At 42.9% G+C, this 25,364-nt stretch overlaps 1 protein-coding gene across 5 annotated transcripts in view; it reads right to left on the bottom strand.

Annotated features, from left to right (window-relative positions):
* The window catches only part of EPB41L4B (erythrocyte membrane protein band 4.1 like 4B), a 117,506-nt gene that overhangs the window by 33,963 nt on the left and 58,179 nt on the right, over positions 1 to 25,364 (bottom strand). For 3 of the 5 annotated variants that reach the window (XM_083473206.1, XM_083473207.1, XM_083473205.1), the window contains exons 7-17: positions 24,009 to 24,129; positions 23,085 to 23,172; positions 22,826 to 22,914; positions 22,552 to 22,621; positions 22,238 to 22,407; positions 20,862 to 20,971; positions 19,624 to 19,654; positions 18,826 to 18,859; positions 17,561 to 17,628; positions 7,030 to 7,217; positions 4,429 to 4,535 (exon numbers count right to left, since the gene is read on the bottom strand). In XM_083473206.1, the coding sequence (XP_083329332.1) occupies positions 4,429 to 4,535; positions 7,030 to 7,217; positions 17,561 to 17,628; positions 18,826 to 18,859; positions 19,624 to 19,654; positions 20,862 to 20,971; positions 22,238 to 22,407; positions 22,552 to 22,621; positions 22,826 to 22,914; positions 23,085 to 23,172; positions 24,009 to 24,129 (1,076 nt within the window). Of the gene's footprint in view, positions 1 to 4,428; positions 4,536 to 7,029; positions 7,218 to 14,309; positions 15,788 to 17,560; positions 17,629 to 18,825; positions 18,860 to 19,623; positions 19,655 to 20,861; positions 20,972 to 22,237; positions 22,408 to 22,551; positions 22,622 to 22,825; positions 22,915 to 23,084; positions 23,173 to 24,008; positions 24,130 to 25,364 lie in introns of those variants that run through there. The other 2 variants (XM_083473208.1, XM_083473209.1) reach the window with 1 other exon arrangement.

The following is a 25,364-nucleotide window of genomic DNA, read 5'->3' as shown; positions in this document are numbered from 1 at the left end:
ACACTGAATGCTTAAAAACTGAGCACATACCCTAGTTTCTAATGTTATATGGTTTTGCTAGGTCCACCATCTATGTAAGGTAGATCATAATATTTAGTCAGTGGAGAAAATGTCAAGAGGAAGGCCTATCCTTTTAATTAGTCAATTTTTCCATTACGCTGCTCTTGCAAGCAAATTTTCTATCAGACATAGTGATCTGCAAGCAGGATACTACTGCCTGCTAAAATGTCTCAAGAAACTTAATCTGCTGACTTGGGTGAAGCTGAACAGCTGCCACCATCTGTACAATGTTGTAGCCTTAGTGTCCATATGAAAACCAATCTGGTTGCAGAAGGAAAGACCTGGCGAACAACGCAGTTTTTTAGTGATAGACACATCTTTACATGGGTATGGTGTTAGGCTACAATCCAGTACTCCTTTACCTGGGAGTAAACCCATTGAATCCAATGGATTTAATTTCCTAATAGATGCGTATAGGATTGCATTATCAACCAGCTAACAACATCCCCTTTTCCAGTGTTGTGAACTGATAACTTTAAAAATGGCTTGTTAATATGAATGTTCTGGTGAACGTGCACAGATGCAGGCAAAGAACTAGTTTATTCATCATGTACTTTGTTTGACTCTCAACTGTGTGAACTGCCTCTACTAATATATTTTGTCTGAGTTGACATTGGGCAATATGAAAGTTATAGCTATGATAATTAATCTGTGATGGCTCATGTTGTCACTTGCCCCAGAACTTAATTATGTGCACCTTTACCTCAAGGAAACATTTATCACAGAGGAGGAGCTGTTACTAATCTGAAGATGACTGAAAACTTGTTTATTTTTATAGCACCATCACGTAGCATGGAAATGTACAGTAATGTAAGCAAAAAGAAAGAAAAGAAAATGAAGCTAGATTCCCCCCCAGTAATTTACCATCTACATTTTGTAAGGGAAAGGGAAACCACAGTGGAGAGAGGGGGCAGCAAGAGCACCTGACAGCACACAGGGAAGGCAAGGGTAAAAAGAGATATTTGAAGAATATTTCAGTTAGTCCTGAGGGTCAATGTTGCATCCAGCCTTTAGAGAAGACCGGTTACCTTCAAATATCATAAAACATCCCACAGCAGCTCCATGTTCAATTAGGGATAAACCAATTTATGTAACCTCAAAATACTGAAGCCTCAAAATCAAAATACTGTAACCTCAAAATCTGGGAGGAACAAATGTGCTGGACTCTTGCTTACAGGGACTCATCCAGGAATAAATATAATATTGCATTCACCATCTAAACTGTGAATTCACCAAACCACAGAGAATATTTCACTCTGCTATACGTCTAACTGTCCCTATTCCAATTCTCTACCTACCACCACAGTCCCTTCCTTAAGATAGAACAGCTGGCTCTTCCTTCCTGAATTTTGTCACATTGGTACTCCTTCCCCCAAAAGGGATCCAAAAGCAATAAGGCCATCACAGCACCATGTCTAACGTGTGCCTGTCACCAGATATCAATAGATGAAATCATGTGAGTCAACACCGCCAACCAAATATCGCTTCATGAAGGATGATATCACTGAAGGCAGATGAGGGCATTTTGAATAAATAAGTGATAATTTTCACAAGAGGTGTTGAGAAATGCTGAAGGGGCAATGACTCCTTTTGGCACAGCCAAAACGTTCAAAGCAAGCCATGGGCTGTTTCGTCTAGCTTATTTGCATTATATGTCCCATCAAAGGCTTTGGTCCATGTTTTTCATGGTGAAGGGAGATGCCCTTTCCTGTAGACTCATAGCATTGCTTCAGATTAGTCATGCTTCTACGGCAGGCATAGGCAAACTCCAGCCCTCCAGATGTTTGGGACTACAATTCCCATCATCCCTGACCACTGGTCCTGTTAGCTAGGGATGATGGGAATTGTAGTTCCAAACATCTGGAGGGCTGTTAGAGCCAGAAAGTGGAAATGCAGGAATGATTAAATGGGGACTGGAGCCTGGACTATGTAGTACCAAGTCCCACTGGAAGAGGGCTTTCTACACCTCTACTCAGATTGCCACCAGTAATATTCATACCTGAAGATAGAGGGGATGAAAAACTAAGGGAAAAGATACTTGTAATCCTGTTTGGGATATTTCTCTTCACCTTGGACATTAAATATTATCTCTGTGGTGTCAAGAAGAGTAACAGGCTTCTTTAATATCACTTGTGGTGCTTCATTTTCTCAGAGGCTGTCAACATCCCCGATGTGAACTGCAGCCCAAGGGAGACAGTGGCATTTAATCAAGAGCCTTAAGATGGCTGTGCTTGACAGAGAGTTCTTCTGAATATTTCTTCGTTCCCACAAGATGAAACCAGCTGTAGCGAGGAGAAATAACTTGTGCAGGACTGCTAGACAGGGTGTGTGTGTGTGGAACCTGTTACAGAAGCCAGCATTGTACTTTATTCTTAAAACATGCATTTAAGTCTATAAGCACATCATCTCATTTCAGGGGGATAGGTTTAAGACTCCAAACAAGGGAGCTGCTATTTGATTTGAATTGAATTATAGAATCAAAAATGGTTTTAAAAGAGCAATTCTTAAAACTGGAAAATGATTACTTATGTGAAATACAAAACAAATATTAACTTCAGTTCCAGAGTGTGGAGGATTACAAACCAGGGATGTGGGTTCACCTTGAATCCCAAGGTGGCAGGATGGCTCTGAATTGGGTTGCCAGACCTTGAAGAGCAAAACAGAGGACAGCCCAGGCCAGGGAAAGAGGCACACGGGCATACAGGCTGCTGCCCCTGCGCCCACATGCCTCTTTCCTTGGCTCGGGCTGTCAGTGGCCATGGCATGCAGAGCAGCCCCAACCCAAACCGTCTGAGCCTGAGCCTGAGCTGCCTGTGTCCGAGCCATAAATAAATTAATAAAATTTTAAAACCCCAAAACATGGACATTTCCTTTAAGATGTAAAAATCCCCCTGGATGGACATGTTGGCCCCCCAAAAGAGGACATGTCCAGGATTTCCCATATGTATGGCAACCCTAGCTCTGAAGCATTGCAACCGAGGGAGTAGAGGGCTTCTAAGGTGTTTTTTCCTTACTGGGAAGCATTTCTGTAAGTTTCCCAAGCTCTCCATAAACAGGAAATGCCACACAGAGACTTAGGGACAGACAGAGGAGCAGGGAAGCTAACTGTGTGCCTGACTGACAGCTCCAGCTGCCAATTGGGGAGTGAGGGCTCTCCTTTTACACCTCTATAGTGCCTTCAGTGCCCTCCCAGGGCTGGTTGCACTTCTCCTAACAGATTCCCACTAGTGCCCATCTAGCTAATCTATACAGATAGGAAATGCCTATCACATTCTTCCAAACATAGAGACCCCATAACAGCTTCCCAAGAGACTTCACCCCTCTTCAACTGTGTTTGTGATAATACTGGGTGTTGCCTCTTATATGCATGCATATAATAACAGCCAATTCCAGTTACAGATAGGTAGCCGTGTTACAGATAGGTAGCCATGGTATCTGAAGAAGTGTGCATGCACACGAAAGCTCATACCAAGAACTAACTTAGTTGGTCTTTAAGGTGCTACTGGAAGCCAATTCCAATTATTATCTCTCTTTGTCACAAGCAGCACTATTTTTCTATAAAAAGAGGTGCCGGAGTTGACCACAAACATCTCCCTTACTCTCTTTGAATGGCAATGGCACCCCCTGAGAGGGGCCAGAGCTGAGCTCTGGCTGAAAAAGAGTCCTGGTCACAAGAGAGATGGGCAGGCTCAGATTGCAACGGTTCCCATTGAATTCCATAGGATAAAGCAAATGCCTTGAAATCTGGAATGCATCTGAGATAAAGCAAATCTGCTAGGGACCAGGGCTGTGTTCACACCACACATTTACTGTAAAATACATTTAACACACAGAGAGAGACCCAAGAGGAACTGTAGTTTGTTTGTTTTTCAATGATGCAACCAATAAAGCATAAAATCAAAACAAAATGAACTTAGACTACGGATTGTAAATAAGATGAATTGAATATTAAGTTTCTTAAGGGTGCTGGAAATTGTAGCTCCGAGAGGAGTAAACAATTCCCAGTCTTCTTTGCGGAATACAATATGTTCTGAATGTATGGTGCGTATGCAGCTTACGTTCCCTGGGGGGGAGGGGCTAGCTTCCTATTTGGATATTATTGAATAAACCTTTTTGCTTCCTCCCACATAAATTAATGGCTGCAATTTCTTCCCTGGGGTGGGGAATATAGTGCTAAACTTGGGGGTGACATTTCAGTGAGGGATGAAGGTGCCCAGGGTTCTATGCAGTGCGCACATGCGCACAAGGAAGCTTCACAGATCCATCCCCTGGTCTCTACCTCTACTCCATCCTTTGACACCCTGTGCATTCAAATCACTGTCATTTTGCTAAGCAAAGAGTTCCCAGGCATATCTTCCTGAAATGTACCTTGTTTGTGCTGATGTGCAGAGCTGACCAAGGCCCTACTACTTTCCCAGTCTCCACCTCCATCTTCTTTAAACGGGGAGAAGCATCCTCATAATGCCGGGATACTCCTGGATGTCCAAAATGAGGAAAGAAAACAGCCTGAAAGCAAAGTACAAAAATCCTGCAAGGAAAACCACTATACAGATTTCCATGTGTCCTTTTGTTACATGGTTTCTAAAGTTCAGCTCTTGTTCCCTTTCAGAGCTGCATCTGTTGCCAAGCTAGCCAGGGGCGTTATTGCTGTTCGTGGGACTGGGGAATATAACCAGAGGATTCATCTCCTGGTCCTGGGGTCTGTGGCAGTCAGTGGTACTAGGACCCAGACAATGGTACTGTATCTAGGATCGCCCTCTTTCTGGGCAAATCTACATTACAGAGTTGAATAAGTTTTACTGTTTAATTCTTAAAGCACACTGGGCTAGTTCAGGTGTTTTGTACTAAACAATCCCCGCCCTGCCCAGCACCACTTTGGAGCAATGGGCAAAAGAGAAAGGCCCCTGACTTCCTGGGGTTCTGCTACCGCAGAGGTTTCCAGAAAGATCTCATGGAACTTGTGCAAGATCTCACCACTGCTACCACACAAACCCAGCAATAGGGATGGGTGGGACACACCACCCCATGGGATTCTGCCACCCAAGGCAGTTGCTTAACTCTGCCTCATGGCAGGCTGCCCTTAAAGTAAGCCTCTTGCGAGGCAATCCAAGGGTAGGCAACCTAAGGCCTGTGGGCCGGATGCACCCCAATCACCTTCTCAATCCGGCCTGCAGATGGTCAGCATGTTTTTACATGAGTAGAATGTGTGCTTTTATTTAAAATGCATCTCTGGGTTATTTGTGGGGCATAGGATTTTGTTCATTTCCCCCCCAAAAAAATAAAGTTCCCCCCCCCACATGATCTAAGGGACGGTGGACTGGCCCACGGCTGAAAAAGGTTGCCAACCCCTGACGTAATCCCTATAAACAGCACCATGGAAGTTTCACTTTGTCCCCCATTCTCCCCATTCTCCCCTCCCCCCTGTTGTTAATTCGACACCCAGGTCCAATGCTGGAGTAGACTAGCCAACGAATGCTTCTTCCCTGAAACACTTTTGTGCAGTCACATTGAAATTGCAACCATTCCGACTTCTTTAATTTTTAGAAAACTTGTATTAACATACAATTTAATTTACAATAGATGAAAAATAAAATGCAGAGAACTCATGAACCCTACAAAAACTCTATCCATATAGTAAATCCTTTAAAGCAGCCAAATAAGCATCTAAGCATACAAAGAACGACTTCATATCCATATGAAAACATTGCACTTTAAATTTTGCCTTCAAGGATTTAACTGCAATTCAGTAATAGCCTGAAAATGAAGAAAACAAAAATAAACATATCCCCCCCAACCTCATGGTTTACTCCCATTTTTCACGTTTTTGTGGAATATCCAGGTTTTCCATATTTCTAGATTTTAAAAAAATCTGAATAAGCATACTGTAGGCCACATGCCTATCCAATATGATGCACACAAAAGTTCATACCAATAATCAACTTAGTTAGTCTCTAAGGTGCTACTGGAATGAATTTTTTTATTTTGTTTCGACTATGGCAGACCAACACAGCTACCTACCTGTAACTATGCCTATCCAATGTATTTTGAAAATGACAATGTCCATTAAGAATATATTAAACTGGGGAGGTATTCAGAAAGAGATTGGAAGTAAAGTGCAAATAAAAGGGCAAGTATCACAATGCCTTTAATCTATGTTGAGGTTGCACAAGAACTTCTGAAGAGCCTTGATGGACCAGGGCAAAGGCCAATCTAGTCCAGTCCTCTGTCCTCACGATTTGTGAGCAGAACCCCAAGCATTTGGAACTCTGTGTACAGTTCCAGTCTGTATTGCTACAAATAATGAGGTAGTGGTCTGGGCTATTATGACAGGCTAATGTGATGGGTACTAACGTTTTTACAACAGAACACTGTAAAGCCAGGATCTTGAGCCAGTAAATATGAATCGAGCTCTAACCCTCCCATTAGCCCACCCTTTTGACTGATTCAGTCAATCAAATCAATCTGGAGTGACAGTTCCCACATTTCAAAAACCTATTTCCAGATCCATTAAGAAGAAAACGTGCACTGAAAATTTTTGAGGGGTACCAATGAGTCATTTAGGAGTGTTACTTGGCTCTGGAGAAGCTTTTATACACTTCTTCATGGGGGCTACGCGCTAACAGAAGCAGCCAGATTTTACTGCAACCCACATTTTCATAAGATCTACTTTCTTTAAAGGCAAGGTCCTGTGCAAAGCTTCAGTGAAATCCAAACTAGTTAATGTATAGCTTCCCTCACAAATGTATTTCCAGTACAAATTTGCTATGTAAAATATACAAAATGGTATTAGCAGTCTGAGTAGAACAAAATGATTTTCTTACGATGTCTCTGACCAAAGGTACAAGCCCCACCAGCTTTTTGTGCTTAATGTCCCGTCCTGCTTGTCTCACTGCAATCTCAGGTTAGAAAGTTCAGCCTTCCATTGCATCCCATCATAATGCCGAGACGGAGGTAGTTTAACAGACTTACTGTTTGGGCTTTGCCTGCCAGGCACGCTGTCCTTGTTGTCAGGAGGAGCAAGTGCCCCGTAGTTGGAGTGGTGGTGGTGGTGGAGGTGGTGGTGGTGGTGGGGTCTTCCAGGCATTTTTGTAGTCATTGGTGTTCCACCATTTTCCTCGATATTAAATGGGTGAAGCTCTGCGCTGTTCAAAGTGTAGCTGTGAAACACAAGTGTGGGTCCAATGAGAGAATTAAAAGGGGATAACTATATTTGAGATACAAAAAACCACCCTGCATATGTACTGCATTCATATCCTGCACTTTCTCTGAGTTCACTTTGTCCAGAACAGCACACTGAGCGCTTAAATTGGTGACCCCTGAAATGTGGCATCACATCCCCAAATGGATGTATATAGACCTCTATAATAATAAAAAAACACCCTGGGAGATGTGCGCCTTACTGGCTCTAAATTTCACTTACTTCCAGACATGTCCATCAGGTAGATCACGATCTACCGGTAGATCACTGGACATCTGTGGTAGATCACTGGCTCCCCTCAAGGAAGCTCAACAACTTTGGCCCCCCTAAAAAAGCTAAGCATCTTTGCCCTGCAGCCCCCCAAAACAGGGCTTTCCTCCTCCCTAAAGAAGCTCAACCACTTTTACCTGAACCCCTGAAAAGGGGGTAGATCACTGCCAGTTTTTAACTCTGTGAGTAGACTGCAGTCTCTTGGGAGCTGGCCTCCCTAGTAGCTTCCAGCCTCGTCCTTAAAGAGATGATGGACATTTGTGTAGTCTGCACCCCTTCAGAGCGCAAATGGTGGTCCAATGACTTAATGTGCCTCCATGCAAAAAATAAAACAAATCCCTGCAAGCTAGTATTCTCAGAAGAGGGGTTCTAGCATGGTAATTTTCTACATGTGGGAATCTCAGTAGATTGCAGTTGTTTGTTCTGGTGAACCCCCAGTGCAAGATTTTGGATTCATGTGTTTATTTGATATTAGTCCTCTTGAGTACATATCTTTAGTTACTGTGGGCTGATTACTCCCCTAACATTTTATATTAAACTGTGTGAGACCCACTTAGGTTTTAAACTGAACAGGATAGTTTAAAAGCTCAATTTTTTGGGGGGGGGGGAGCAAAGGTTGGAGGCCCAGCACCACTGACGCTACCCCTGACTCGTTCTTATCCACAGAGGCTTTGGTTATGCCAGTCACACAATCTCCTGTTAAGGTGGCTCAGTCAAAATCACTGGCAAAAATGAGAGACGAAGGAGCTGTGTGACTCGCCTGGAGCTGTTCTGTGGGATGCACCGAAGGAAAAGCTGTTCCCAACCCAGAACTCAAAACAAACCACCATAAAATAGGAAGGAGCAGTCAGTGGGGTAGCGTGGGTAGCCAGCACCTAGGCAAGGAAAGCATGGCGCCCTCTAAGCACTGCCACTGACGCCAGATGGAGCTGCCGAGCAGCAGCGAGACATATGTGCACACCTCCTCACCTGGAGCACCTCCACCACTGCAAGTCTCGCCACCCGCCTGCCTCTCCTGCCAGCTGGGGATGCTGTGCAGCCAAGGGATGCCAGGGCCTGTCCTCTCCCAACTACTGCTCAGTGTGCCACTCCGGTGAGGCAGGCGGGCTGGGTATGGAGTACCTCCCGTCAGGGCAGCAGCTGCAGAGGAGGACCCCTAAAAATTTTGTGCTCAGGGCAATTGGCCCAGGAACCCCCCCCCCCATGCTACACCTCTGAGCAGAGTACATACTTATTTAAGCTCATTTTGATTTCAGACCTAGCTTTGCCTTAAAGGTAAAGGACCCCTGACAGTTAAGTCCAATCGTGAACGACTCTGGGTTTGCAGCGCTCATCTCGCTTTACTGGCCAAGGAAGCTGACGTTTGTCCACAGTTTTTCTGGTTCACGTGTCCAGCATGACTAAGCCGCTTCTGGCGAAACCAGAGCAGTGCACAGAAACACCATTTACCTTCCCGCTGCAGTGGTACCTATTTATCTACTTGTACTTTGACGTGCTTTCAAACTGCTAGGTTGGCAGGAGCAGGGACCGAGCAACGGGAGCTCACCCCGTCGCGGGGATTCGAACCACCGACCTTCCGATCGGCAAGCCCAAGAGGCTCAGTGGTTTAGACCACAGTGTCACCCACGTCACTTGCCTTAGTTGTGGGCAATGACTTTGTTCAGGAGAGAGCAAGGGAGGGATGTACATCGTCCTGAATATTACTCTGGCATCTGATACCAGCAACCACTGTACCCTTCTGAACTGCCTTGTGGGAGACATTATATCAACAGTAGTCACTCTTTTCAGGGAGGTGTCAAGAGGCGGTGCCAGTTCTTTCCCATGGGATGCTGCAACCTTCCCATTCTGTCCCCCATGTCTTTTGATGTGAAGCCCCCGAGAGTAGAGATGAGCTTTTTGTAAGGTGTTTTCCTGAGCAAATAGATGAATTTTTTCACCCCCACCACTAGAAAAAGGAAGCCACTCTCCCCAAATGTCCTAGAAATATCTGCGACTTTGTGGGCGTTGCAAAATAGGAGCCAAGATGCAGCCATACAATTGCTGTTCTTCTTTCTTGTAGAGACAGGGATATTTTAAGGGGAGGAGGGGAAGAAGCTGTGCTGCTGTGCCACTAATGGTGAATCCCACCAAGGAAAAACTGCTGGAGAATCTCTCCTCCCATTGAAGAAATTAACTGAAATCATCCTCTGAATGGAGGGGCAATTTGTGCACTGCTCTGTTTATGAGAGGTGTGGTTTTTTTAATGGGCAGGAGGGCAGTATCACCGATTTGTAGATGATACACACTTGTTTCTCTCCCCTTTCCCACATTCCACTTGTAACCAGAACTCCGACCGTTCTTTGTTTTTGTTTCTCTCTTGACGCCCATGGATAAGGGCCTCTTCTCCTTTTCTTTATTCACAAAATAATGGACCAACCAGCAGCCATTAATTCTGACAGCTACCTGGTTCCTCACCCAATCAGAGGCACCGTAGTAGAAAGGTTATGAAACAGCGCCCCCTAACAAGGACTACGCAGGTACTGCAGCTGCCCAGGCAAGCTCAGCTGAGGTTTGCAGAGGAACCTTGCCGAGCGCCAGGGAAAGTGCGGACGAACTTTGCTATTCGGTATCCAACTCGAGTTTTAGTCTCTTTTTAGCAGGAATCTTTAGAAATCCATATTAAATCCCTCCTGTGGTGGATTTTCATCATTCCAACGTTGTTTTACTCAGGGGAAAGATGGCTATCAGAGGAGGGGCTGAAGATGAGGCCTAGGTCGGCCATAATCCCTGAAGTGTGTGGTCACATACTCAACAACCACACTGCGAGAAGTCTCAGCATCCTGTCTCCGGAGTGCCAGACACAAAACCATTCAGAAAACAATGTCCACTCAGCCTCAGTGTATTGGAGTACTGGTCGAGACAAAGGGGGTTATTTGACTTGACATGGGGAGTAGGAGATCGTGAATATTTTCCTTTGTCTTAACAAGTACAGTGGTACCTCCGGTTACAAACACTTTGGGTTACGAACTCCACTAACCCAGAAGTAGTACCTCGGGTTGAGAACTTTTCCCCAGGATGAGAATGGAAATTGCGTGGCAGCAGCGCACTGGCAGCGGGAGCCCCATTAGCAAAACCTCAGGTTAAGAACAGTTTCAGGTTAAGAACGGACCTCCAGAACAAATTAAGTTCATAACTTGAGGTACCACTGTAACAGGAATGTTGAGTATTTCTGATTGACATGGCATCAGTTTTCAGCCTGGATGCCACTCCTATTTTATGACATGCTTATGACATATATATAGCTTTTCTAACAAGTTGTTATGGGTAATCTAGGGAAACTTTTAAAAAAGAGGAGCACCCATTGTTTGGGGCTTCTCTCTGCTTCTTCCATATTGTAGTTTGAAGCCTTGTTGCAACAATAAAGATCAGGCCTCCTGGCCGTTGTTTTGCTTCTATTTCTTGACCATCCAACCTGAGCCTGCAGAACTCACTGCCACACACTAAAGAGATGGAGGCTCTAATAAGATGTCTGAATAATGACTTGGGAGGATATTAAAACAGCTGTTTTTAATTATGCTATTTATTTAAATTTCTGTTCAACCTTTTAAAAACTAATATTCAAGGTAAAAAGGTTATTATTCCATTCAGCCACTAAGGAAAAAAGAGGATGTGAGAACTTTGAGTGCTATTTAGCAGTTTGATTGTTCTGCTTAGAACTTGCAGATGAACAGCAAATGTGGGTTGGTAAACCTTTTATGCTGTTCCAGACTTTCTATAACCATTTTTCATTGCTGATTTCAATAAGCTCTGCATAAAGGTTTTTCTCCAGATTCTCAAAGTAGGTAGCTAACTTTTACTATTAAATGTTCAATTGTGTATTGAATACAGAATATATTCTATCTATGGTTGAGTAGGTTTTCACTGTGCCGTAAGTTCCAAGGAGACGTCTTGGAGGGGCTTTTTGGATCAGGCTGAAGGTTTGGGGCTCAAAGAGCGAGAGGCCAACAATCCCAGGGGTTGGGAGACTGGTTTCGTCCAGACCCCACTAGCTAGACTTTCTATGGGGGAAATATTGTGGTGGGAGAACCAAATCCCAAAGAAGGACTCACGGGGCTCTCATCTAGCCAGCCCAAACCAGCTTCCTGGGAACTGGCTTCTGCACTGCTGGAGTAGCCACTCCCTTCTATTCCTACTGGCCAGCCTTGCCTACAGGAAGGCACCAGGTGCCAAGCCTGACACCAAGCCAGAGCGGTCTCCTCCTGTCACAGCGAGATGCCAGCGCTGCTGTGAACACAAGGCTCAGGTCCAGCCCACCAGGAGGTGTTCCCCCGTCCAAAGATATGCGCCGCTTACCATGCTAAAGCCATGCCCAGCCCTGCCCTTAACAGCAGGGATCCTGGGTGTGCCAACCATTGAAGGAACATCTTAGCCTGCTGCTTTAACCTCTTGCCTTGCTTATGTACCATACTGATTTGAGTGTTCAAGTTCTTGGCAGGAACTGTAATCTGAATAGGAGTTCTTCATCCAGCAGAGGGCAAGACAGTTTGGACAGAATTGGGTGCCGTTTTGAATCAAGATGGTGAACTGAACCTTTCAAAACTGCACTGGTTTTTGGTTTCTTAGAATCTTGAGCGGTTCCAGGTACAAGGCTGCTAGTAAATCATGTGAGGAAGGTTTATACAATATAATAATTTTATAGATGAAGTCTATTACATTTACAGATTCTGCTCCATTACTATTTGTAAATTTCTTCATAAACGGTTCTCAGCTTTTGCGTTCTTTTCTGTGGTAACTAAAATGATAACACATTATGATTGAAATGGTCATTCGGTATAATAGATATCCAGTTGGAAACTTTGATCTCTTACACAAGGAAGTGTGATAGCAGTCAATAAATCAGTATTAGAAAGTATGGAAGATTGAAAGAACAATTGCAGTACATGCATTACTTTTGCAAATGGCTCAATTCATGGTTTGAAAAACAAAGTCTGAAAATAAATAGCTGAAAAACAATAGCTAAAAATCATTTCAGTCCCTCTACTTAGGCATTTTTTAATCAACTACCTTAAACACAAACAGGATCTACCAAGTTCTGGGAACAAAATTAAAGTGCAGTCCATGAATTTGCATCTTTGCCACATTCATCTGCAAACTGATAAAGAAATTCTAACACAATGTTACCTATTCTTTGCTGCCATGCAAGGCTACGCACCCTCAGTCTTTATATGAAGACATGAAAACCTCAAATGTATGTTGTGATAGAGATGTATAGTATTGGCTCGTTTCAGGCCTGTTATGAAACCCAAATGTTCTAAATTCATGGTGCTTTGCTGCCCTTTCAACACTACGCTTCCAAATGAGGTTGTGCAGAATGGTAGCTTCTTGTACTATCCCTGCACAGTACGTGCTTCCAAGACATCCATTCTTCACAGGAGCAACCACACAGGTTGACTCCACTCACTTTGAAGGGAAACGGGGGCTTTACAAGGAGATGCCAGAAACTTAACTGTGATACATCTCAGCTATTATACATGCAAAATCAATTTGTGCTGGAAGCTGTGTTTCTGGCATTGTGTGCCCTTAAGAATCTCAAAATTTTAACATGAACAAGGTGTGAGATGAAGCATTACACACCTTATCTGCCATGTTGGCCATGGAGCAGGAGGGAAAATGATTCCATGTGTTTTCTCCCCGGTACAATCAAGTTTTTAGTTCCCTCTGTGCCCACCCAGCCTTAGCAATAAAAAAACCACTCTGTAAAAGGATGGCTAGCATCCTGCAGGGGAAAAGACAACCCCAATTCCAGAGTGGCTGGGGAAACCCAGCCACATGGACGGAGTATAAAAAATAAAATTATTATTCTTGTTATTATGTGGCTCGGATTGTTGACAGGAACTGTGTTGGGAGGCTGTCTCCCTCTCCATGGGGCTCTGGACTCTCTGCAACGCAAAGCAGGCACGTCTGCTAAAGAAGCGAGGCAGGGGCTCAATAGGGACCCACTGAAGGGGAAAGTAGCAAACATAAATCTGAATAATTTAAAAAGCTCTTGTCTACTATAGCTTCAAGAAGGTCTTATAAAACATAATTCCTATCAGGTGGTGTGGGGGGAGAGAATCTACCAGGTGGCAAAAGAGTTGCAGAGCCAGGGCTGGTTCTTCTCACGGAGGTGGAAACAAGGCCCCTTGATGGCAGTACCCCTTGGACGTGGGATTGAATACTCCTTTGTACATTGAAAACAGGCAAACCAGGCTGGGCTGAAAGCCCTTCCCCTGGAATGCACGTGTAGGAGTTTTCCTCAGCTTGTACAAAGCCCTCTGACTACAGTCTAATGTGGTAAAGCTCAGATACTGTTTACAATCTGAGAACTAGACCAGAGTTCTAGCCCAGGAGAACCAAGCTCGGCTCTACTCCTCCCTTAGGTTGCCCTAACCCCACTCTGGTGGAATGACAGCAGGCATGGCCTTTGCTTGCAACACTGGGTTGCAGGAAATGCACACTTCCCTGAGTGAAGCCTTTTGCACGCCATTTTCACAAAGACAGTTCCTAGGCAATCCTTGAAAAATCATAAATTGGACACTCCCAATCGTGTGTGTTTTCTTTAGAAGACTGGACCTGTGTTTCCTGTTTGCTGAATATATCTTCCATCCTATTTCCAAGCCACTTTGTGTGCATGTAGCAACCATAAGAACAATAACCCTGTTTTTTCTAAAAACTAAAATGTATAACAAATGCACTGTGGACGTATGCAGTCTTCCTAGTCTGAAGACTAAAAACATGTCTAGAATATAAAAAATGCAAAGACAACAGAAAATATTCATATTTATTTTTTTGTACTCAGCACATACAAAGATCAAAACAAATGTAATAGCATTTGTAAACATACTTTAAATTAAAAAAATTAAACTATCATGTATTTGCTCTGAAGGAGAAGTAGACTTACCCTCATTTATAAAGTTAGATTCTGTAAAATCATATGAACAACACTAGCACTTTAAAATATCCCCCAAATAGCAAGATATTCCTTATTTCAATCAATTTCAAAAGATCACAGCTTGAAGGCCAAATCAACACGTGAACCAAAGCTGGCACTGTTATCTCCATATTCAAGAAAACCAAAACTATCACAAGTTTAGCCTGTCTTGTTTAAGGAACCTGAGTGTGTAGATAAAGAATGTATATCCAACTGTAGAAGCTGAACTTGTTTATCCATATCTCATGTCAAAATACATAGGTCTAAACTATCTTTTAGAACCAAAATCTTGGGATGCATTCAGACAGCTAATGTCCTTGCATGATGAGCTCAGGATTGGGTCTTAGGTGCTCACATAAACCCTCTCTCTGCTCCTCACACAACCCAATGCAAAAATGAATGACTACAGACAGGAACTGTGGCTGGAATGGAATGTGTGAGCCAGGGATTCCTGAACACGTAGGCCAAACAAATTTGGGACAGAGAAGAAGTAGCACCAGAAGCATCACCAGGCTAAGGTGGTTTTTCTTTCATCTAACAACACAAGTCTACTGAAAGACAGCACCACCAGTTATTAAGGCACCATCTTAACACCCGTTCATTACTTTATAAGCTGATCAATAAAATCCAAAGAGTCAGATGCGCTATATAAATATATATATATAAACTCTAGTGATTTTTGTATAATTGTTAACATGGTGCAAAAACCTATTTGTTTCAGGGATAAACAGAATGTTTAAAAGCATTTCATTATTAGTCATCTGGATCCCTTTATCACTGGCCATTAAGTCATATTTAATAACTACAATTATATTGACTCCTGATTTCAGTATAACTCAAAAGAAAAAAAGCGAAAGACTATCATTGCTGGATTTTATTCATAAATGAAACCACAGAAAAGCTGCAACTGTGTGTAAATGAAACAAAACAAAAATTAAAAGGCTACAGTAGTCAAAAAATAACAAAAGTTTTATAAACTACCTGCAACATTCCAGAATTTTGGGCATATTTCTTAGCTTTTTCCAAAGTAATGGAACTACAGCCTGCAAGTCTTTGTCTACTACACCTTCTGCTCTATGGATTATGACACAATTTTAAAAACTTATTTGGAATGCAATGAGTATGTGAGATGATGCATAAAGCGGTGAGAGATGGTTCTTTCTCAAAGGGTTGTCATGAGCTTATCCTGATACAACAGGCTCTGGATCCCAACTAAGTTCTTCTGGTTCTGGTCCTGAATATACCACAAATTGCTGTCCTCTCCATTTGGGGATTGTTTCCAACAGAGCCTGTCATCCTGATAGGGTGGCCTGAAGCACGTGCAGAGTGATGGTGAATGAGAAGCAAAAAGGAAAAAGACAGTTATGAATGGCAAAATAAATGAGCTGATCACATACATGGAAAATGAGACAACAGTGGGGGACTATATGGATGGAAAATATTGGGGGGAAACCCAAGTGGGAATGAAGAACTGAAACCACAGATGGAGTACAATCCTCTAGAAAGTTCACTAAGTCCCACTTCAATGAATGGGAGAAACACATTGTCCACCTGTGCAACGCAGGCTGTGCAGAACTTTCCCCCCGGAGGATTATGTGCCGTGCTTTCCCCTACATGTGTATGCATGGAATTGCATACACAGACACTTGCCAAGTGGCATACGAGTGTTTATTCGGCCTCAAGTAGACCACTTAGAAGCTGTTCACCAGGTTTATCTCAGAGATGTGCTCCATGAAGAAAAATGATGAAACAGCCCTAAGGAATTTTCAACACTTGAGAGCTGCACATTAATGTAAAAACAGGTTAGTTGTACACTGAAAATGTACTGAAATCATGTGCACTGCTCTATGTGGGCATTATGGGTAATGTGGAAATGCTTTTTGTTTTTATTACTTAATTCTATAAAAACATTAAGACATAACAAAAAAAAAAACCCCACATTGAGACAAAACTCTAAAACATACAAAATATAATTCACTACACAATACATTTCTACCAACACTTTTAGACTGGTAAAAGTTGAGAAGAATAGAGAAAAACAGAGGGCAGGGCAGCACCCCCCCTTTCTTCCTGCGTTCATTTTTTATGAAACTTCCGTTGTTTCCATTTCATACACCAGCTCCCCCCATTTCACTGATGTTGGAGGTCTGGTGGTGCTAAGACAAGGTTTCCACAATGGCTGGGGGGGGCTCCCAAACTCAGACCTGCCTCCCTATTCTGTGACCTCCCCCCCCCCCCGAGAGAATGATCCAAAACATCCAACGGCCTGTGGGGTACCTCCCAGAAACAGGAGAAATCTGCAGCCAAAATCTGTATACATGTCATACCCATTTCATTTACACCAAGTTCATTTTGTATTTTTTGATGAACTTTAAAAGGCTGTAAGCGTAGTCAGCTACTCCAAGGCTGAAAATGTAGCTCTCTCAAATTGACCCATTTAAAGAAAAGAAACCAGTACTAGAATTTTTTTAAGAAAATCTGTCTTCCATAATTTATTTATATGTAACACTGGTTCTTGTTTGTCCAGCCAATGGTAGTTTTAATGATATTCAATAAGACCTAAGGAAGTTTCAGGCTCTCATTTTAATTGAAAAAAATCTCATTAACCATCTTCTGAATTATTTGTGCCATCATTTCCCTTCTCTGATCCTAACTAGATGATAGATTGTCCATGCTGTTTAATTTTATAGTTCTGTTTCTGTGTTGCCATCTCAAAAATCACAGGTGCCTCTGTGAAAAATTCCTTCACATCCCCTCTTTCTCAAATAGCATTTCTTCGCCAGCATTCATACTATATATATTATCTCTGCAATCCTTACCTTTAAGACAGGCTAGAATTATTGAGGTGCTGGTACTGCAGATGATGGCTGAAAATGAGAACAGTGGTTTGCCTATTCTCATACAGTGAGATCATAGATGAGCTGAGGATTTCCTGGCACTGTGCTCCTCATATGCTTAGCCCCCAGGTGACACCAGATTAGGAGCAATGTGTTGTACACACAAACACACACACAGTCCTGTTTTCCAACTAGTGAGATCATCCCCCCCGACTTTTACAACATCTGCACAGAGCAATCACTTACCTTAGATTTACAGGAGGATGTGGGTGCCAGTGTGATTGGCCAGGGTGCATATTGGGATGATACGGAGGCTGAAAATAAAATATGAACCTAGGTTATTGAAGAATTTGTAATCTCACTTACATAGGTTAAAAATTCCACAGCAGCCTTTTAGAAAGGAAGGAAGGAAGGAAGGAAGGAAGGAAGGAAGGAAGGAAGGTACTGAAACTGCTTACAGACTGGCAGAGAACTTTATAGTTGCCTATAAGGCAAATATTGATTCCAATTCTGAGGAAAAACACATTCAAAAGTTTGCTTTGACTTTTGAGGTTCCTCTTCACGTGTAGCGACCCAGGTGTGCCCTTGACTAGGGGTCAAGTGGGGAGTCCCGAGATCTGAGAATGAACTGTATCACGTCAGACTCTGGGTGATCATGTTTTGAATGCAAAATAAATAAATAAAAGGCTTCCCTAGAACTGGATATAGTAGTGGGGGAATTAGGCAAGAATATTTCTTTCTTCTGTGCTAGTTTTATATTTGCAGTGGTGGACAGGCATTTTTAACAAAGCGATTCCCTCTCCTGTAATCTGAAATAGTACAGGCATTCCACCTCCTCACAGTTCCCTTATGCTGTATGTATCAATCCAGTCTGAAATAAACCTAATTCTTTGCTGAAAGTGACACCACTCTTATACCACACATTTCTGGGTCTAGAAGCATACTTCTGAATTGTTGCAATACTCTAAATGAGACACTGATACTACTTTTGTGGGTAGAGATCTGGTCGGCCATCTATCTCACTAGGCTACTGTGACCATTTGTCACTTCTCTTTTTTCTGAGTACTTGAGTTTACGTACATCTGTTATGTATCGCCACTGCGTCCAAAATGGAACCACACAACTGGTAGACTGACAGCATCCTCCAAGTGATTTTGATTTGTTTAAGCGTTTTCACACATTTCATAGGTGAAATCTTATAATCTCGGTTACTCATTGCTCTCTAATAAGTGCATGTGTACAATGCATAGATCTGAAACATAAATTTAATCTTAATCAAACTTTCTAATTTTCTTTCTTAAAGAAATCCCCTTGAATGCCAGCTTTCAGATACGGCTTCACTTTTAGCCAACATACTTCACAAACATACAAACATATGAAAGGCACATGACATTAGCACACCAAAAAGATTCACAATCACAAATGGTAGAGCAAGCAAGTCACTTTGATCATGACACTGTTGGTGCTATAACTAAGGTAACAGAAAAATATAAATTCAGTATTCCTCTTACCTGATAGTTATGGACTTCTTGGTTATTTTTAGTGCTAAAACAAAAATGATATTATTATTTTTTGCATAGTTCTCATAAAGTGTAACACAGAAGCTTATCTTATTAATGAACAAGGCAAGCTAACGCAAGGGGGAAAATGACTTCTAGATCTTAGCGAGCAGGTTTGAATTATGTTTTAAGTAGTGCAGCTATTAGAATGGCAGCTCAAGAGACTGCAACTTGCGGAGGTGCTTTTGCAAAACATTGCCTGCATCTCCCCTCTTCAGTCCCTCTCACGCAGCTGACCAACAGGATGATGTGCTCCATTCTCCTTCCAACAGCATATTGCCATCTGTGCCTCAACCTCGTGAAGTGAAACTTCTGGGGCAGATGGAACATCAGCAAACATTCCATGTTTGCCTCAGCCAGTGGCTATGGAAGACTAATTTATTAGATTTATACCCCTCCAAGGATCCAAAGACAGTTTACAGGATAAACAATTCCCAGCTGAATTCAGTTGCAATGGTTCAAATCAGTTTTGAATGTTGGGGAGGGAGGATTCAAACACTGGAGAAGCACACGATCCTGCTGCCTGCTTCTGAACCACAAATTAAGTGCTCAGGAACATCATGCCTGTATTCTGAGTTAAGAGATGAGGAGCGTCACTGCTTGTAAAATGTTTTCTGTCCCTATTCTGATCCCTTAATGGGACACATTAGGAGTTCCTGCACTAGGAGGTTTCCAGTACCTTTATCTAGGGGCAGCTTGGATAGCAGATGCCAAACCAAATAATTAATGTGAAAGATGGATCACACTTACCAAATCTGGGGTGCTTTGAGAGTGTTGCTTGCTAAGAGAGGGCACAGAAAAGCAAGGGTAAACATCACTACTTTTGAAAAAAACCAACCCTCTGTTTTTTATACAGGATAACATTCCAGCATTACATAAGAGGCAGCAAGTGACAGAAGGGGGAATAAGTAGGTCTGTCTGCCCTAAGTTTTCATGTACAGCCCCCATGGTCTCCTCTCCATCCAATTCCTACTCATGAAAACAGGGTGGAGATGAATGAGGCACCTACAACTGAACTCTCCTCTCTGTGCTTCCCAACCTAGGCACATAAAGGAAACTAAATGTACAGCCCACTTCTGTGGGTGAAAAGGAGATTCTGTGACTGAAGATTGTGCCAAAAAGCTAATGCAGCTATGCTTAGGGTCCACCTTCAAAAGACGTTGATGGTGTCCAGATGTTACGTTATGCCATAGGTTAGCGCGACAAGAAAAAGCTGCAGAGAGCCTCTGACTTGTATTCCGCCCTTCACTCGTATCCTCTGGTGAGACCACAAGAAGTTCAGAAGCTTCCACTTCCAACTTAGATTAATCACAACTTGTTGTGTCACTCGATCCAGACACAGCATGAATCTTAACTATGGTTTGTTTGAAACAAACTTCAAACCAGGGGTTATGAAGTTGACTTGTTTAAACAAGCCATAGCTAACATAACCCACAATTTAGGGTTCCAGTGTCATACAGAACTGTAGTTAATGGAAATTAGAACTGAAATCATCTGAGCTCTCGCAGGTGTGCGAAAAGAGGGGAGGAGAACAAGGCTTGCTGTGCCTTGCTCTCATCAGGCTAAACTATGGTCTGTCTCATGAGTGCTGCTTCTTCATAACTGTAGGCGTTGTCGACTTCTTTAAGGCCTCTGTTGTATTTGATGAACAACGTACAGAGAAGTACCTTGCCTGAACTTGGGGCTTTTCAAGTGCTTCGGAGAAGCAATAAACCAGAAAAATAATGAGTGCGGGAAAGGAAACTGACAGTAACAAAACAAAATGAACAAAATATAATTGGGAGGGGAGATTTAAGAACAAACTAGCAAACAGGAGCACTACAAAGTGGAAGGGGAACTTTGTTTTAGGACGCCCCCTTGCATTTCTTCATGGTGTGATGAAACAAAGCCATTATGGTATGTGAGATGCAATGGAGAAAATAAGCTCTAATTTTAGTTAAGCAATTTGCTTAATGAATATGGCATGCAAGTTCGCTGCAAATTCTAACCTTTGAAAGTTGAATGCCTTCGGGATGGGTATCGCTTGCTGGGCCTCCTTTCAAAGGTACTGGCTCTGCGTAGTCTGGATCCACGTGTTGCCTGGTATTCTGTTCGACCACTTAAAAAAATAAGAAGTAACGAAGACTTACAGTGCATTTCTATATAATCTACTTGGAAGCAAGTCCCAGCAAGTTCAACAATGTTTTCCTCCAGGTAAGAGAGCATAAGTTTTCAGCCTTAGTTTACTTCACTAACAGCTCCCATCCTCAAAACACAAAACCTACACAGTCATATAAATGCTGTATGCCAAACCCAGACTTTAGCTTAGTACAGCTGTATTTTACATTTATTTGTGGCTTCATAAATCATCTCTTTCCCCAAGAAAATTAAAGACAACAAGGGCACTTCATAGCAATCAATATAGCTACAAGTCTGGCTATCACCCAGTTTCAGAAATCTTAAGTGGATAAATCATTGGAGTCTCAACTGACCAATTAATTCTGCATAAGCCTGCATATCATACTGTGAGTGACACCTGTCAAGGATACAGGTGCTGCTACATTAAAGGAACAACACCTCACAAATGCAGAATGGACATCATGTGTCACTTGTAAAAGTACAAGTTCCACAGATAAAATGATTTGAATGGGCTCATATAGGGAAAGGCAACCTTAAGAAAACTGGACCCAAAACTGGACATAACAATAGCAATAGCATTAACTTGGCCCAGTAACAAATTAGCACCCAGTGAGTATAGGTGTATACATTGGGGGGGGGGGTTGCCTGTCCTGCAACTCTAAATTACCAGATTACAAAAACCTCAGCCTCAAAAGAGTCCTCAGAATATAGCACTCAGAATATGAGCAAAGAGCTGCCTTGCAAAGCAGAAGCGAAGCCAAGACCTCCAGGACTTCCGGAGGGTTTCCCTACTCATGCTCACCCTCTCCAATTGCTAGAAGGAACCAGACACCATTCCTACTTATCCAAGCCTGCCAATGTGTCTGGCAGGAGAGAGACTCCTATTAAAACAAGCAGAAGAAGAAGAAGAAGAAGAAGAAGAAGAAGAGTGTGGATTTGATATCCCGCCTTTCACTCCCTTTAAGGAGTCTCAAAGCGGCTGACATTCTCCTTTCCCTTCCTCCCCCACAACAAACACTCTGTGAGGTGAGCGGGGCTGAGAGACTTCAGAGAAGTGTGACTGGCCCAAGGTCACCCAGCAGCTGCATGTGGAGGAGCGGAGACGCGAACCCGGTTCCCCAGATTACGAGACTACCACTTTTAACCACTACACCACACTGGCTCTCAAACAAACAAACAAGCCAAATTTTTCTGACTTAGCAGCTTCTGTGGCCTTATTTGCAAGGGTGCACATGCAACTAGGTACCTGAATCGAAAGCGGGATCCCAGCCTGATAAAATCTGACCGGCTAGATTTACTGTTTGCAGGTGTGCGCAACCGAAAAAAGGCATGATGCTCCACTGCACATTTCCAGAGATGCTTGCAGGTTTTAGCATTGTCTAACCTGAAAACAAATGTGTGCTCTTGCTCTCTACCCTGAAAGACAAAAAATGGAAGCCTTGTAAGTTTTCATGCAACCAATGTCACAGAAAGAGAGCTTGAACTGTCAATGTGCTGAATATCTCAGGGTCAACTGCTGAACTCCTGGGACTCTGGATATTGCGAGGTTGGGTTCATTACCTGATCATCATCTTCGACCACCACAAGGGTCAGCTTGCTCTTCTTGAAGTCCATTTTTGTGATTTTAGGCCTGGTCACATAGAAGACAGATGACGTAAACGGTTAATTCTCAAGAGAAACAAAATATTATGTAACATATTTATATATAAATGCTGTTTTATTATTATCATGCTAATCTGAAGAGCCGGGGGAGGGGTGTCAATCTCTCCGTTTTTTTAGTGGGTGGGGAGAGATTAGTATTGAATAACAGTAAGTGTAAGTAGGAATTACTCACCAAAAAAACAAACCTATTTTGTTTGCCCCTTCAAAGATTAAGATCCCTGTTGGTGTCAATCCAAGAGCATAGTCACAACCATCCCTTCCCTACAAGCAAACAAATGATGTTATTTCAAACACAAAAAATCATCTGCCAGACGTACATTCAGAAAGTGAAACAGGTGAAGGAAGTTGCTTTTAAGCACAATGTCTTGGAGCCACACTGTGAACCTCGTTCCCACCCCTTGCATAAAGAAATTGCAGGGAGAAGCTCTTACCTTCACTACATGCATATCCACCCCATACATCTCTAGCCATTTGGCTTTGTTCAAGTAGCACATTTCTGCCTGTGCAGGGCTCTTTCCCCTATGAAAAGGAAAGGGAGAAAAACAGTTCTTAATCAGAAGTATTGCTTCTTTCCTTCCACCAAGCCTTAGGGATTCAGTTTTGGGTTTATTCACACTTCCTCTGCTTTCCTTTAGGAGAAATTGCTCTTTAGCCCTCGGTCAGAGCAAATGGCAATTCTAGTATTTTTCCAGATTGACATTTGCTCTGATTTAGAGCTAAAGAGCAGGTTTTCCCTGGGAAAGGAGAGGAGCAAGGGGAGAAAGGCTTGGACTCGGGCCTAGAAAGTGTGGGTCAAGCAGAAAACCATGGGTCAAGCAGACCCATGCTTTCTAGGCATGGGACAAGCAGACAAGCGGAGGTGTGGACAAGCCCTTTGCATGTCTTACTACAGAGACCAGAAGCTGTTTATCTAGTAGGATGGAGCTGTAGCAATACCTTCCCATTTGCTGGGTGGGAGGTGGACGAAGCGGTGGGGAGAGGAGTGTGGGAACACTAGCACCAAATTGGCTTTGCCAGTGTGCCCGCACCACACTGACCTCCCCACCACCTTGCCCCTCTCCCTCCTGGCAGGGATGGCCCACCCCGTTTCACCACCTGAGGCAAAATGGGAAGGTGCCATCTTCACCACCGCCCCTCCACCACAGCCTTGCTTATTGGGGTTGCACAGTTGAAGGCACTGGCGTGATCTTGCTGGAAGCAGAAACTGCAGCCGCTTCTCGTTTCTCCAGTGATAGTGGTGGGGCCAGTTCTTACGGAGAGCTCAATTCACTTCTTTGCTGGTCTCTCTCTTTCTCTCTCTCTCTCTCTCATCATATGCTAAATTGCAGATAAAATCAGGTATCTTCCCACCATACCTGAATTCTTTCCACTTCTGAAAGATTTCAAATTCCATTGCTTCAGTTTGATTAGGAGTAAATAGGAATTCTGAAACAAGTTCTGGAGTGTGTTCAGGGAGCTCACATTCGCCAAGCTCAGCTGTCAAAAGTTGGAAATGCCAAATAAGATATCACATCAAAGTAGATTATAAACACTACTATCTTTTCCAAGCTAAGATGTTATTAGAAAACACCTTCTCCATTTAAGTTTTCCAGCTTAAACAAATTCAGAGCAGAAGAGCAATAAGCAACAGAGAAAGTTAGCATATAGATATTCTGGTCTGTGGGAAAAGGTATTACTCAGATTTGTAACACAAATTCATTGGGTACTCCTGGATTTATTATCAGTATTAAGAGCATATATAAAATAAATAATTTCACTTGAAAAAAGCCTTTAGATTAAGCGGAACAACGTCTTGCCCTAAGGAAGAAGATCCCTCAGATGCTAAGGGAGGGAGCAGGTTTGCTCTCAGTCGCCACACTCCCTGCTGCTCCTGCCCAGGAGCCAGGTCACACCAGCTGTGCATTCAACCTTGCACACGAGTTGATTTGGATCCCACCCCCTTGTACGAAAGAGCTGTGTGCCAAATGCACAGGTGCCATTTTTTGAATGCACGGATCTCTTTTTAAGAGGCGGGGAGAGAATGTAAGAGAGCAACTATGTGAAGAACATCACATTTTTCTCTTATTTGAAAGATCTCTAGAACAACTGCATTTTATGAACAGATCATTTCTTAATTTCCTTGGTAGCAATATTCATTCTTTATCCCAACAGTTATTGGCATTGTACAGTGAGGGGGGAAAGTATTTGATTCTTGCTATAAATTTGCCCATTTGCCCTCTGACGAAGAAATGACCAGTCCATAATTTTAATGGTAGGTTTATTGTAGCTGTGAGAGACAGAATAACAACAGGAAAACCCCCAGAAACCCAGAAGACAAAAGTCAGAGATTGATGTGCATTATAATGAGTGAAATAAGTATTTGATCCCTTTGCAAAAGATGACTTAGTACTTGGTGGCAAAACCCTTGTTGGCAATAACAGAGGTCAGACATTTCTTGTAGGTGGCCACCAGGTTTGCACACATCTCAGGAGGTATTTTGTCCCACTCCTCTTTGCAGATCCTCTCCAAGTCAGTAAGATTTCGAGGCTGATGTGTAGCTACTCGAACCTTCAGCTCCCTCCACTGATTTTCGATGGGATTAAGGTCTGGAGACTGGCTAGGCCACTCCAGGACCTTAATGTGCTTCTTCTTGAGCCACTCCTTTAAGGGTGCCTTGGCCATGTGTTTTGGGTCATTGTCATGCTGGAATACCCATCCTCGACCCATTTTCA

This window comes from Podarcis liolepis, assembly GCF_965112155.1.
Source record: "Podarcis liolepis genome assembly, chromosome: 13".
Taxonomy (NCBI): domain Eukaryota; kingdom Metazoa; phylum Chordata; class Lepidosauria; order Squamata; family Lacertidae; genus Podarcis; species Podarcis liolepis.
This window is presented reverse-complemented; position numbering and strand designations above follow the sequence as displayed.